The sequence below is a fragment of the Scomber japonicus genome, chromosome 18 (assembly GCF_027409825.1).
Source record: "Scomber japonicus isolate fScoJap1 chromosome 18, fScoJap1.pri, whole genome shotgun sequence".
Taxonomy (NCBI): Eukaryota; Metazoa; Chordata; class Actinopteri; order Scombriformes; family Scombridae; genus Scomber; species Scomber japonicus.
This window is the reverse complement of record NC_070595.1, coordinates 17,028,588-17,042,084: the sequence shown is the minus strand read 5'-3', so window position 1 is coordinate 17,042,084 and position 13,497 is coordinate 17,028,588. Positions and strand designations below refer to the sequence as shown.

Sequence of the window (13,497 nt, the reverse complement as noted above, 5' to 3'; positions counted from 1 at the left end):
GTGGAGGAGATACCACTTCATAACAGAGCAAACTAATCTATAAAATAACAGCTGCATATGTCAGCAACAAGTTTCTAAATATGTTATTTCATTCTGCAGTTTACAGTTTACAAACAGTAAGATGCAGAGATTTGTAAGTGTTATATTGGTATAAAAACAAGTAAACACTCAGCAGAGATGCAGAAATTAGTTTAAGAAACAAAAAACTACAAACTAAAACAATTAAATAACAATTAGTACAAGTCTCACCACTCTCATCAACCTCCAGTTGCAGCAAGCAGCTGCTTTCTGCAAAATAATGAAGAAGAAAAAAGCTCTGTTAAACCCCCTGTATGTTACCTGTCCACACCGTCAGCAGCACAGGTGGACATTGGGGTGTAATGCCTGTCCAATTGGGCTTTTGTGCTACACCCAATTCAAATTGAGAGCTCTCCCGTATTTTCAGATTCACGAAAACTCAATCACGTAATAGGAAGTTTATATTAATCTGATTGCTACCCTATCAGTAGGCTACTGTATGTTACTGATGTCACGATATATAAGTGATATATCATGTCAGAAGGTCAGAAGGTGGTTTCATGAAGCTAGCAGCTAATCATCTAGAAGATAAAGCATATTTGGACCAGGCCATGCTACAGAGACGACGCAGCAGGATGGTCGTGAGACGTTGAACAGTGTTACACCAGATCCTAACACGCTTGAGATCATCCGTGCTGATTGGGCATAAGAAAAACTAACTGACACTTCGGATAACAATCACATAATCAACCTTTTCAACTCAAAGCCCAGAAGACTCAACTTTGTGTGGGCATCATATAGCTGCAGATAAACTACTGTTTGAGGAAGTTCTGAAATGTAACATATTCGTTGTTCAATTTGTGTTTGTAGCTACTCCTGTAACGAGTTATGCAGTGTTGAATTTATCTTGTATAGAAAGCCATTCATCTGTCTAGCTCATTTACGTTACACTTAAACAATAAATAAAACATCCAATCTATGACCTTGTAAAAAGGAGTGCCCACCCGTGAAAACCCTGTGCCCCCTTGCTGATAATTGTCTGGTGCTCCCGGCTCTGCCTGTCCAAACCCCAAAAGGCAGACAGACGAAGTTAGCGACTCGCTGGTGAAGTTAGTGGAGCGTGTAACTGCTAGATAGTCAGATATTTCCTTCAGTGGTTGATGAAGAGAAAAACACAGATAAGGTGTGGAGTGAATATTGGATTCTCATCAAGTGGACTCAAACACAACTCCAAATGATTGATAATGTTGCTCTATGTCTGCTACATACATGTGTAAAGCAATAAAACTTAGCATAAGTAGAAAGTTAGTAATATGACATCTGTGGAGGGGGAAAAAATCTATGAAAGAAAAGAAAAAGGGAAAAAAAGCAGGTAATATTCTTGGCAGTGGTGGTTAGAATTTCACAAATGATAAAAAAGCTGTCATTTCAGCAAGTTAAATGTCAGCCATATTTCTGCATAATCTTCACGGCTGAACTTTCCTGATCACGGCGATAAAATTAAAATACTCGAGCTGGAGAAGATAAAGAGAACAGGAGTTGACTCGCTGCTGCTGACAGACTATACTTGGCCAGTATTGCATAAGCTTTGTGTACATTTCAGGTTAATAGAAGGTGCTGCATATCACAGGAAATGATAGTTGAACCTCTTGAATACAGAAATTGATTTTTTTTTATGGAATGACCAAAACTAAAACAAGCAATGAATGCATGTATAATGACACCGGTGTATACAGTTTATTAGTCATCCTCTTCTCCTGCACACACTTTTATACTCACACATGCTCTATGAACATGCTTTAGTAGAGACTTTGTTAGTATGACTGGCGCAGGAGTCCCCCCTCCCCTCCCCCCTCCCTGCCTCTGGACTGCCGGACCTTTGGCATGACCTTTAGAAGACAATTTGCAGCAGCAGCAATCGCCTCGCGCCTCGTCTCACATTATTTTCCCTCATTATTTTTTCAATGTTACCTTTGCAGTGTGGCAGAAAGAGAGCCGTATTCAACCGAGAGGGTCAGAGGTCAGGAGGACGAGGGTAAAGATGCAGGTCAGAATCGGCTCTACAGTTGTGTTCAGCCTGCGTCCTCAGAGAATTCACCGCCCCCGAGCCATTTGAACTCTGGGCCCCTGCAGCTGTCTGTCAAAAGATGACCCTCGGTGTTGACTGTTATCTGGTTTGGTGAATTGGAAAATTTCCTCAGCCAAGAAGACATGGCTACAAAACCTTATATGTGCAAACAAAAGCACTAATTTCTACTAAAAACACTTCATTTTGATGTGCGGCTTCAAAGATTTTTAGTGACACTCGTTGGATCTAGGCATGGCATTGATGGTCTGTAGCAGAGTTGAGCTTTCTTGCACAACTTCACCTACTTCCAAGGTGGATGCAGAAGAGAAAACAGGTCAAAAAGGTCAAATTTCCAGCAACACTTGTCGCATACAGAACAACTTTATTGCTAGACCGACGCATTTCAGCTTGCGGCCTTCACCAGGGTCGTCATAAAACACATTACAAACAGCATTGAAATGAAGCTTAGCGAATGTTTAGTCAGGTAGACTCTCTTTTTGCATTCTCACATCTATAATGTTATTTCTCATTCCTCTGTCATTCCGATCCCTCTCACAGCTCACTCCTCCACATCATTTCCTTGCTGTCATTTCTGGAGCATCAATGAACTGTTCTGCTGTCCTAGCTTTTAAAATGTTTTTTTTCTTGATGCTGTTTTGCACGACTCATCACCGTCCATTCTTCGCAGATTTGTCAGTGCATCACTTCATCAAAACCTCATCAGTCTAAGTAGAGTCATCCACCACCAGTGTCTGGACTCGATGGGGGGGCTTCTTCTTGCTGCTGCTCAGGACTGAAATCCTTTGATTCAAAATCTCCCTGCAGAGTCCAAGCACCAAGAGTTTTGACATTACCTATCATCAATATCATGTGTATAATAAACAACTCTTTTTGTTTCATTCTCTGGTTTCTCCTGATTGAAATAGAGTAGTGTCAAAAATTCAAAAAGGTACAAAAAAATAACCAATTATGTGCATCCAGACATGTCAGTCAGTCAGTCATCCACCACTTTGGTCCCGATTGAAATATATCAACAACTCTTGGATGGATTGACATGACATTTTTGTCATGGTCCCCAGAGGATGACGTCAATAGACTTAAATGGTCCCCTGAGTTTTCCTCTGGTGCCGTCATGAGTTTGACTTCTGGGGTTTCGAGTGAAATGTCTCGGCATTCAGTACAGACATTGATGTTTTCCTTCAGGATGAACTGTAAAAACTTTGGCCATCATCAGGTCAAAATGACTTTGGTTTATTACGGAATTCAAAACTAACAACACAGCCATCAGCCTCAACTGTAACTGTGTGTTTAGAGATAATTGGCAAATGTTATCTTCTTGTCGGCATTTGACTGAAGCTACCGCTGTGCATGAGTGCATCCTTACAGAGCTGCTAGCATTGCAGTAGATGCTTATTCTTGCTGGTATTAAACAGTCAGGACAACATTTTATTCATTTTAAGGTATTTTATTCTTCAAATGTAGCAATACTGACACTATAAAATCACTGATGCAAAAACTGTTTTTAAAAAATATCCTGATTTGTATGAAGATTTTGGCAGTGTTGATCCTCTATACTTGTAAAGACCCTGATAATAATCTTCAAGTTTCTTTTATATCTAAAGCAGTTATTTCTTTCTTATAGTAGCTATACAAGTTGTTTAATGCACTAAATACTTCAAAACTTCATCCTAAGTGCATCATCTTGGCTGATAGTTCCTAACTCTATTGTGACATTACAGAATTCAAAGTTTTTCTTGATCTCAGGGTGATTCATCCTTCTTTTTCTTTACTCCCTTCTTTCTTATTTTTACTTTCTTTCTTCTGTCATTCAGCCTCTGGTGCCTGCTGTCATCCACATAGCATGTCACTTGCCTTCATTTTGCCCCAATTAAACTGACAATAACAGGTTATATCAACAAATAAATGAGCTCAGGGAAGTTGTAGGCAGGTGTCTGTGTTGTTCTCTTTTTGAAGAACTCATCTGAACTAATAGTTGTTTTAAGGAGGAATAAAAATAAATAAATAATTAATTTAAAAAAAGACTTGAGGGCTCAGAGTCATCAAGGTGAACATACTGAAACAATCCCTAGTTGCTCCAAAATGAAAACACTGTTACATGCTGTGCCAAACGTTAATTTTCATTTGCCCAGGTGAAAGAAAAAAAAGAGAAAAAAAGAAGAGAGATTGAGTGAGTGTGTGAAAGAACTGTGGAGCCGTGGAGTAGGTGGGCAGATTGAGACGTGGGCTTCTATTCAAATATGAAGGTCTCCTTGACATTTTCTGCACTACGTTGGCTGCTCATCCTTGTCGCATTTCTCCAAAGCTGCAGATGGAGTTGCACGACCCGTTGACATTTACAAACTCATCTGGCTGCGAGCGATGGCATTCTATTAGAAGAAAACACCTCCCAACGTCCCACCAGAGTCCTGCCTCTCTGTGTGTGTGTGTGTGTGTGTGTGTGTGTGTGTGTGGAGTTCAACGCCTGAACATGTTATTGCTTTATACAAACACCAAATCGACCTTTGCAGGGAGGCAGGCAACGCTGTCTTGCTCTCTCCCTTTAAGTACAGAGTGCAATTTGAAACCTGTGCAGCAGCAGCAGACTTAATAGTAGTAAGGTTTCATTACTAATACCATCTGGACTGCTACAGCTGCCACCAGAGGGAGCCACCTGTTCAAACGTGACCATGGTTAAAGTCTCCCTCCACCCTCGCTCTAGCCCGTTATACGATAAGACTTTGGATAGCAGCCAAGAGTAGTGTGCCACATAATTCACCAGTTGCTGAGTTAAGGCAGGACAAAGGTGAGATGAGGTGAAGGGAAAGCCAACATAGTAGTTGTAGCAGACACAACAATGACATAACAGCGGAGGGCCATCTGGGCGGTGATGCAATTGAGTGTATGATGTGTTTTTGCAGTGAGGATGCAAAAAAAAAAAAAAAATCAAAAATGAAGAGCGCTCACAAATAAATGAAAACAAGTTCTTTTCTCTGTATGAAGGAGAAAAGACTCCTCATCTTTATTTAATGACAACCACTCACCAATGAGAAACAAGAGACAAATTGTCAGGAAAAAAGCGCCAATGTAATGGATGCAATGACCAAACTTAAATATGAACCATTGTGCGGATTTAGCCTCTGCATCATTAAATCAAACTCTCTCCAAAAAAACAAAAGTTATAAAGTTGGGGATGTGCGGATCAGCTGATATTTGTATTGTTGTTGTTTTTTTGGTCCAGCAAATATGATGTTTAGAAGTCAGGGCCTTGCTTCTTCAGCTTGCTGTAGTCGATGTTAACTGCGTAAAACTGTGAGAGAAAAAAAACACAAATATTAGAAACACCACCACAATACAAAGGTAGATAATTTATAAAATGTTCTTGTAATTAAAAGAAAACTACAAGTGTCTGAATACTTACGTGATTCAGTAGTTAATGACTTTATCAGATTTGTTACCACAAGATAACGTTAACCAGATTATGTCATTTGATAAATCCCATTGAAAGGAATAATCCAAGGCTCAGTAGCAAGTCTGGCAAAGATCCATACTATAATCTCTCAACATAACCACCTACACTCTTTCGATTACAACTACTACTACTACTGATTTCCTGAGCGGTGACTAAGGCTCACCTTGTACTGATCAGTTGGGGCCATCTTGTTCCAGGGCTCTGGGTTGTTCTTACGATCCCAGCTGCAAAGGAGGGAGGAGGGAAAAAAAAGGTACAAAATATTTACGATGCTGCACCAAAAACTGTGATGTGACATGAGCAAGAGTACTGCAAACAATGTTGATGTCTTCTGCAGAGCACATGCACCGTGCTGCACCCATTTGCCATTTTGAAAAAGAGCAAACAAAGGAGAAAGGTAGAAGAATAAATGCTACAAGAAGGTCTGATGTGTCATATGTGTGAGTTGAGTCCTTACCTCACGTCAGGGTTCCTCAAAGCCAGACGAGCGAGGTACATCATGGACATGGCTGCGCCTCCACCAATGAAGATGGCAAGAGGAATCAGCTGTAAAAGAACAGACAGTGTTTATTAAAAACACAGAAGAACAGCTGACACAAGATCTAGATCAGTAAACACAGTACTGTATACTGGAAACAGTGAACTGCACAACAGGCTGGGGCAAAAACAACTTCCATGAACCAAGGGTCACAGACACAAAATTAAAATAAGTCAAAAATAAATTATGTCTATTAATAGACAGTTTAGTCCAGCGAGTCCCAACATAGGGTCCAGGCTCCTCCAAAGGGTGAGCAGATAAATGTGAGCGGTCGTAAGATGATTAATGGGAGAGGAAAGAAGGAAAAACAAAACTCTGATACACAAATTGGTGTTTGATTGTTGAACTTTTTCCTCTAATCTTTCATTTTTGGTGAAATATTAGATCATTTACTGAAATGAATGTGAGAAGTTTAAGATTATTAGTAGACATCTGAAATATGAGTCTGACTACACACTACTTTTTGTATAGCGTCAAAAGCCAAAACAGACTTGAAAGCTCTTGTTTCATCTTTAACAGTGTGTTTTATGTATGTTAAAAACATATTATCCATTGTGTCAAATCTTCATCCAAAAAAGTAACTAAAGCTGTCAAATAAATGTAGTGGAGTAGAAAATACAACATTTCCCTCTAGCTATAAATGGAAATACTCAAAGCTGTACTTTAGTAAATGGACTTAAACTCCTCCTCTGTGTTTAATAACCAGCTTTGTGACCTTGTAGTCAACAGACATCATGTGTTTTTGGCGTCATGTCGTGTTTACACAAAAGTCTGAATAGTTTCACAACTTTTTCCCCTCAAAGCCAACACTTCTACACCAAGTTAACCTATTCAAACCTTTATTAAACAACACGTCTGTATGTTGGGTCAAATGTAAAGTTATTGTAAGGATTGAGGAGACTAGTTAACACCCAGAAATGCTACTTAGCTAGTAGTAGCTTTAACCAGCTGCTAGTAAAGCACGCGACCTCATTTGACTCCAAAAAGCATCGATAAATAAAATGTCTTAGAATCACTTAAACTATAAGATATAGGAGATATGTTTATTACTAATAACATGTTGGAGAATAATATTTAACAGCATAGCATCTTTAGATATTTAACCCGCATCTCTGAAAGTCGATGCGGTCGAGTTGGGAGTATTAGCTCGCAGAAAGCTAACTGCGCTACAGAGTAAAAGCCTTGAATCTGCGCTCCTTTTTTCTCCATTTTAACCAACTATAACCTAAATATACTCACAGCTGGGTGATTCCTCATCTGTTTGCTGAGTGTGGAGAACATTTTGACCCCGAGTAAAACACAGATTTATCCCAATTTGTACCGATATAAACGGATTAGCGAGAGTCTTGCCAAAAAAGGCTGGGTGCGCAATTTAATCTGCAGGATCTGTGCGTAAAGAAGGAAAAGGCCAAGGAGTCAGAAATAGGACATACACACACTGCCTGAGCAGCTGCGACAATAAACACACCAATATTAATTATTAACTGAACGATGCTAAACATCCTTGGCGTACAGTAAAGACAGAAATGTCGATGTATTTCTTAATATTTGATCAATGTGTCGCTTCCTTTTTGGTTTTATTGAAACATTTTATTCCGGCAAAGCTGAAAATGCTTCATGAGAACAATAACAATCATGACAAATACCTATAGACTGTATACCTCGTTTACTTCTTGTTTTGACTCAGACTTGTTGTATTTATTCATTGATTTATTTATCTTTGCGATACTATCAGTAAATCACACAGCTGATGTGGGATTTGTTGACACAGGATTTAATTATACGATTTTTAAAAAAAATGTCACTTCATTCATTCAATATAATGCAATCGCTATGGAAGCCCATTTCTGTCAATATGATGAAAAAAAGATCCTGCGAGTCAATATAATAAGATACTATCGCTAATTAACGACTTAATGTCTCAAAATAATGTCAAACTTTCTTAAAAATTAGGATTTAGTATCTAAAAATAATGAGAAACTCTCAAAATAATGACTTAGCATCTCAAAATGACAAACTTTCTTGAAATAATGACTTAGTATCTCAAAATAATGAGAAATTATATTAAAATAATGAGAAACTATATTAAAATAATGAGAAACTTTCCAAACTAATGATTTAATATCTCAAAATAATGACAAATTTTCTCAAACTGATGACTTAAGTGTCTCAAAAATGATAAACTATCTCAAAATAATGACATAGCATCTCAAAATAATGAGAAACTACATCAAAATAATGATTAAGTATTTCAAAATAATGAGAAACTTTCCAAACTAATGACTTAATATCTCAAAATAATGAGATACTAATAAATATCTCTAATACTAATAAGTTAAATCAAACTGTCACTTACCTCTACCTCAATGATTCAATGCTCTGTCACAATTAAAATGCCAGTATCAATAACAATGAACAGTATCTATTTAAAGTACTCAGTGCTGTCTACATGACTGAGATGACTAAAACAAGTTTCCTGTCTCTGGTTTCAGTGGGAGCAGGTGGACGGTCTGTACTCCAGTCTGACAGCAGGAGGCGCTGTTTCCCTCAATCTGACGGTTCATCGGTCATTTCACTTACCCTCCTGTTGTCCTCGAGTCAAGGAAGGAAGGAAGGAAAGGAGGGAGGAAGGAGAGGAGGGAGGGGGGAAGTAAGGAAGGAAGGAAAGGAAGGAAGGGAGGAAGGAAGGAAAGGAGGGAAGAAGGACGGGAGGAAAGGAAAGAAGCAAGGGAGGAAAGGAAGGAAGGAAGGGAGGAAGGAAAGGAGGGAGGAAGGAAGGAAGGAAGGAAAGGAGGGAAGAAGGAAGGGAGGAAAGGAAAGGAAAGAAGTAAGGGAGGAAAGGAAGGAAGGAAGGAGGGAGGAAGGATGGAGGAAAGAAGGACGGAGGAAAGAAGGAAGGAAGGAGGGAGGGAGGAAGGAAGGAAGGGAGGAAGGAAGGAAAGGAGGAAGGAAGGAAGGAAAGGAGGGAAGAAGGAAGGGAGGAAAGGAAAGAAGTAAGGGAGGAAAGGAAGGAAGGCAGGAGGGAGGAAGGATGGAGGAAAGAAGGGGGAGGAAAGAAAGAGAGAAGGAAAGAGAGAGGAAGGAAGGGAGGGAGGAAAGAAGGAACAGTCAAGACAGACAGGGTCAATTTGACCCGGGAGGACGACACAAAGGTTAAAGGACAGGTCTCATTTGTTCTACGTTTGTCTAAAAACAACAGCCATATGCCCAAATTCACACTGATTATATTGCCGCCCATTTTGCCACCAGTGGAAGTACTCTTGCTCAATACTGCGACACTCTTATCCCTACTAGTTTAATAATAAGTGCTTTCTGTAACTCTGAATAAGTTTTCTGCTCCTCTCCACTGGTAGTTTGGCCCACTTGTCTTAAGCTAACCTCTCCAGCTCTCTCAGGTTTGAAGCCAAGTTTCAGCCGCTTCCACAGATGTTCAGTGGGATTCAGATCAGGACTCATAGCGGGCCACTTCAACATGGTCCAACGTTTTCTTCTCAAACACTCTTGAGTGCTTTTTGATGTATGTTGAGGGTCATTATCCTGCTGTAACACCCATGACTTGCAGCTAAGACACAGCTAAGACTCCCATGATGCACTGAGTTCCTCTCTCCTCCTCTGTCTCTCTCTATCCATCCATCTATATCCATTAACATTCATGTTCTACTAATGCATTCAATAACCTAAACTTCTTCCCCGGAGTCGTCTGTACTTTCTGGTCTCACAGGTAATCTGGGCCTGTAGACGTACGGATGACAGATTCCAGTCCCGGACCTTCAATGTGCTTCTCTCTCCTCTCCTTTCTCTCTCTCCTCTCTACCCCAACCGGTCGAGGCAGATGGCCGCCCACTCTGAGTCTGGTTCTGCGTGAGGTTTCTTCCTGTTAAAAGGGAGTTTTTAATGTCTTGATAGTCTCCTGATTTCATTGAGTCATCCAGTGTCTGAGGCAGCAAAGCAACCCCAAAACATCCCAGAGCCTCCTCCACATTTCACAGTAGGCATGGTGTTCTTTTCTTTATTTCTTCTGTAATGGAGGGTTGGTGTGATTTACCAAAAAGCACATTCTCCCAGAAGGACTGTGGCTTGTCAATGTACATTTAGGCCAACTCCAGTCTGGCTTTTTTGTGTCTCCGCTATTCTTCCCATTTTCATTAAGACAGTGATAGATGGTGTGATTTAAACTGTATTGTACGTTTTCCTTGGCTCCTTCTTGAACATTGGCGCATTCTTGTTCAATCTCAAGGCCAATTTTCCTCATGTGACCACATCTTGATATGTTGGCTACGGCTGCCATGGAAGTCTGTCTCCCAACTTTCTATAGGAAGATGGGTTTCAGAAATGAATAGCTGTGTTCCACTTGAAAAAATGACATATACACTCAGGAAAGACTATAATACTTTAACGGAGATGTGGCAACCTTATTTGGTATATATTGACACATTGTCAGCCTCTATGATGGACTGGTTGTAGATTTACAAGCTTCTGCCTACCTTGCCTCTCATTGTTATTATTTTTCTTTTTTCTTTTTTTTTTTCCTATGTCTTTCAATTTGTTGGTGGGTGGGTTGGGGAGGGGTTTGGAGCTGTGTTTGTGTTTTCATGTATATCTTTACAAATACTGAAAATAAAATACTCTAAATATGTTGGCTATGGCTCCATGGCCCTTAACTCTCTTGTTGTCCTCAGGTCAAGGAAGGACAGGAGGAAAGGAGGAAAGGAGTAAGGAGGAAAAGAGGAAGGAAGGAAGGAAAGGCATAAGGAAGGAGGGAGGGAGGAAGGAAGGAAGGAAGGAAGGAAGGAAGGAAGGAAGGAAGGAAGGAAATGTGTAAGGAAGGAGGGAGGGAGGAAAGGAGGAAGGAAGAAAAGGAGTAAGGAGGGAGGCAGGGAGGGAGGAAGGAAGGAAGGAAGGAATGGAGTAAGGAGAGGGGGAGGAAAGGAGGAAGGGAAGGAAAGGAGTAAGGAGGTAGGAAAAGAGGAAGGAAGTAAGGAGAGAAGGAAAGAAATGAGGAAAGAAAGAGGGAAGGAGGGGAAGAACAAAGGAAAAATTAAAGAAAGAGGGAGGAAGGAAGGAAGGAAGGAAGGAAGGAACAGTCAAAAAGAGATGGGGTCAATTTGACCCGGGAGGACAACAGGAGGGTTAAAATCACTAATAATAAAACTATTTGAAGATGGTCTCGTAACCTTTAGGTTGACCACACTTGGCTTTTACCTTTCTTCTAAAGTCTTCAGATCACTCTCTAGGTTTCAGATCTCTCTCTAGTTTTCCTTCTGTTTTCCATGTTCGACGTGACGCACACAGTGGCATAAAACAGCAGTGAGTAATTTTCTCATTTTGAATTAGCTGCATGAGTGATTTTATGATTGAAACATCTGTGATACTAATTAAAGAAAAACTAAAAACAGCCTGCTTAAAGTATCACTACTAATCAATTATTTCCTACATCTTCTGAGGGGTACCAGTTATTTTGTCCGGGCTATTTTAGAAAGTCTTTGTAGAATAAGCATGAGTTCAACCACATCTGTAGATTTTTATTGATGTAATGATTCCTCCTGTTCATACTGACTAGAAGTTTTCTTCATAAGTGATGGAGGACAAAATCCAGTCTTCATTATTTGCAACATGTATTAAAAGTTGATCTGAAGCTAATATGAAGCTTCAGCTGTCCAAATGAGTCAAATCAAGTAGATATCTTTCAATGTTAGTATTCTCTTTTAACCCTCCTGTCGTCCTCCCGGGTCAAATTGACCCTGTCTCTTTTTGACTGTTCCTTCCTTCCTCCCTCTTTCTTTAATTTTTCCTTTGTTCTTCCCCTCCTTCCCTCTCTCTTTCCTCATTTCCTTCCTTCTCTCCTTACTTCCTTCCTCTTTTCCTACCTCCTTCCCTCCCTCTCTCCTTACTCCATTCCTTACTCCTTTTCTTCCTTCCTCCTTCCTTACGCCTTTCCTTCCTTCCTTCCTTCCTCTTTTCTTCCTTACTCCCTTCCTTCCTTCTTTACGCCTTTCCTTCCTTCCTCTTTTCCTCCTTACTCATTTCCTTCCTTCCTCTTTTCCTCCTTACTCCTTTCTTCCCTTCCTTCCTTGACCTGAGGACAACAGGAGGGTTAATGTCAAAGTCCTTCTTTTTGTTACTATACTTCAACCACAGCTCAACAGAGGAAACACAAAGAGGGAATTTGATGCTAAAAAGACTGTAAATGTGTCAGATATCGACTAGAAATGACTAACTCAGTCTGCTGAAGCCTCATATAAGCTTTACATCAACTTTCAAAATCCATTTTTGCACTAAATAAGGATTTTGCACCCCCCCCTCCCCAATCACTTACATTGATCTTTTAACAGCCAGCATTAACAGGAGGAATGATTGAGCCACCATTCAGCGTCACCTGACTGTTGTGTTAAACGACTTGAAACATTGTGCAACTTTTAATCATCATGTTTAACAAACTCTCATCTCCGCCTAGTTAGAATCATTATTCCACTTACTTCATAATGGTTTTTCTCTGCTTCACCCTGTAAAGGCTGCATAGTTAAGATGTCTCATATTTAGACGTTAAGTGTTCTTTGTTTTGTGTTTATATCATCAGAAATGTTGATATCCTTCAACTATGCTGTTGGGGCAAATATTCCCTTTATAACTCCTGTGGTTATGCGTGCTTAGGTGCATTCATGCTCTCAAAATGTTTCTGAATGCTATTAATTCAAGTAGCTAACAGACATGCCTGTTTTTTAAATGTGACTTAAAAAAGTAATAAAACATGATATACACTATATATTATTTGATGGGTTTTTGTGTGTTGTGTGTACCATCAACTATTTTGATAATAAATAGATAATTTGGACATGTTTTGGCTTCCATACAATTAGTATAGAGATGAAAACATGTCCAAATTATCTGGTTCCAGCTTCTAAATGTGAACATTTTCTAGTTTCTGTGACTTTGAAACTGAATATCTTTAAGTTGCAGACTGCTGTCAGGACAAAAGAAGACATTTTAACCCTTGTGTCGTCCTCCCAGGTCAAATTGACCCCATCTGTTTTGACTGTTCCTTCCTTCCTTCCATCCATTCCTTCCATCCATCCTTCCTTCCTTCCTTCCTTCCTTCCTTCCTCTCATTTCCTCCCTCCCATTCTCCCTTCCTTCCTCTCCTTTCCTCCCTCCCTTCTATCCATCCTTCTTCCTCCTTCCTCCCTTCCTTCTTCCTCCCTTCCTTCCTTGACTCGAGGACAACAGAAGGGTTAAGACATCATCTTAGACTTGGGGAACCGATCAATCAACAATTTCTCTTTCTTTTTTTTTGATATTTTAGCAACAACTGATTTTATAGAGAAAATAATCAAAAGATAAATTAATAATCATTAGTTGCAGCCCTAGTTGAAAATATACTGTAAGTGTTATATGCGCAGGAAAAAA

The 13,497-nt window shown here is 39.8% G+C and overlaps 1 protein-coding gene across 1 annotated transcript; it reads right to left on the bottom strand.

Annotated features, from left to right (window-relative positions):
- Window positions 1-5,053: 5,053 nt before the first annotated feature.
- ndufa4a (NDUFA4 mitochondrial complex associated a) lies at window positions 5,054-7,504 on the bottom strand. The gene is made up of 4 exons (XM_053338825.1): window positions 7,333-7,504; window positions 6,013-6,101; window positions 5,719-5,779; window positions 5,054-5,393 (listed from the first exon to the last, which is right to left on the bottom strand). Exons 1-4 carry the CDS (start codon window positions 7,372-7,374, stop codon window positions 5,337-5,339), a joined length of 249 nt encoding a protein of 82 aa, XP_053194800.1. The 5' UTR covers window positions 7,375-7,504; the 3' UTR covers window positions 5,054-5,336.
- Between the last annotated feature and the right edge of the window lie 5,993 nt (window positions 7,505-13,497).

Excerpts from the sequence above, each read along its gene's own strand:
- ndufa4a (XM_053338825.1), bottom strand. The coding sequence starts at position 7,374 with ATGTTCTCCACACTCAGCAAACAGATGAGGAATCACCCAGCT. Across the intron at positions 5,780-6,012 it reads TTGAGGAACCCTGACGTGAG|CTGGGATCGTAAGAACAACC; the intron begins GTAAGGACTCAA and ends CCTCCTTTGCAG. Across the intron at positions 5,394-5,718 it reads CCCCAACTGATCAGTACAAG|TTTTACGCAGTTAACATCGA; the intron begins GTGAGCCTTAGT and ends TTTCTCTCACAG.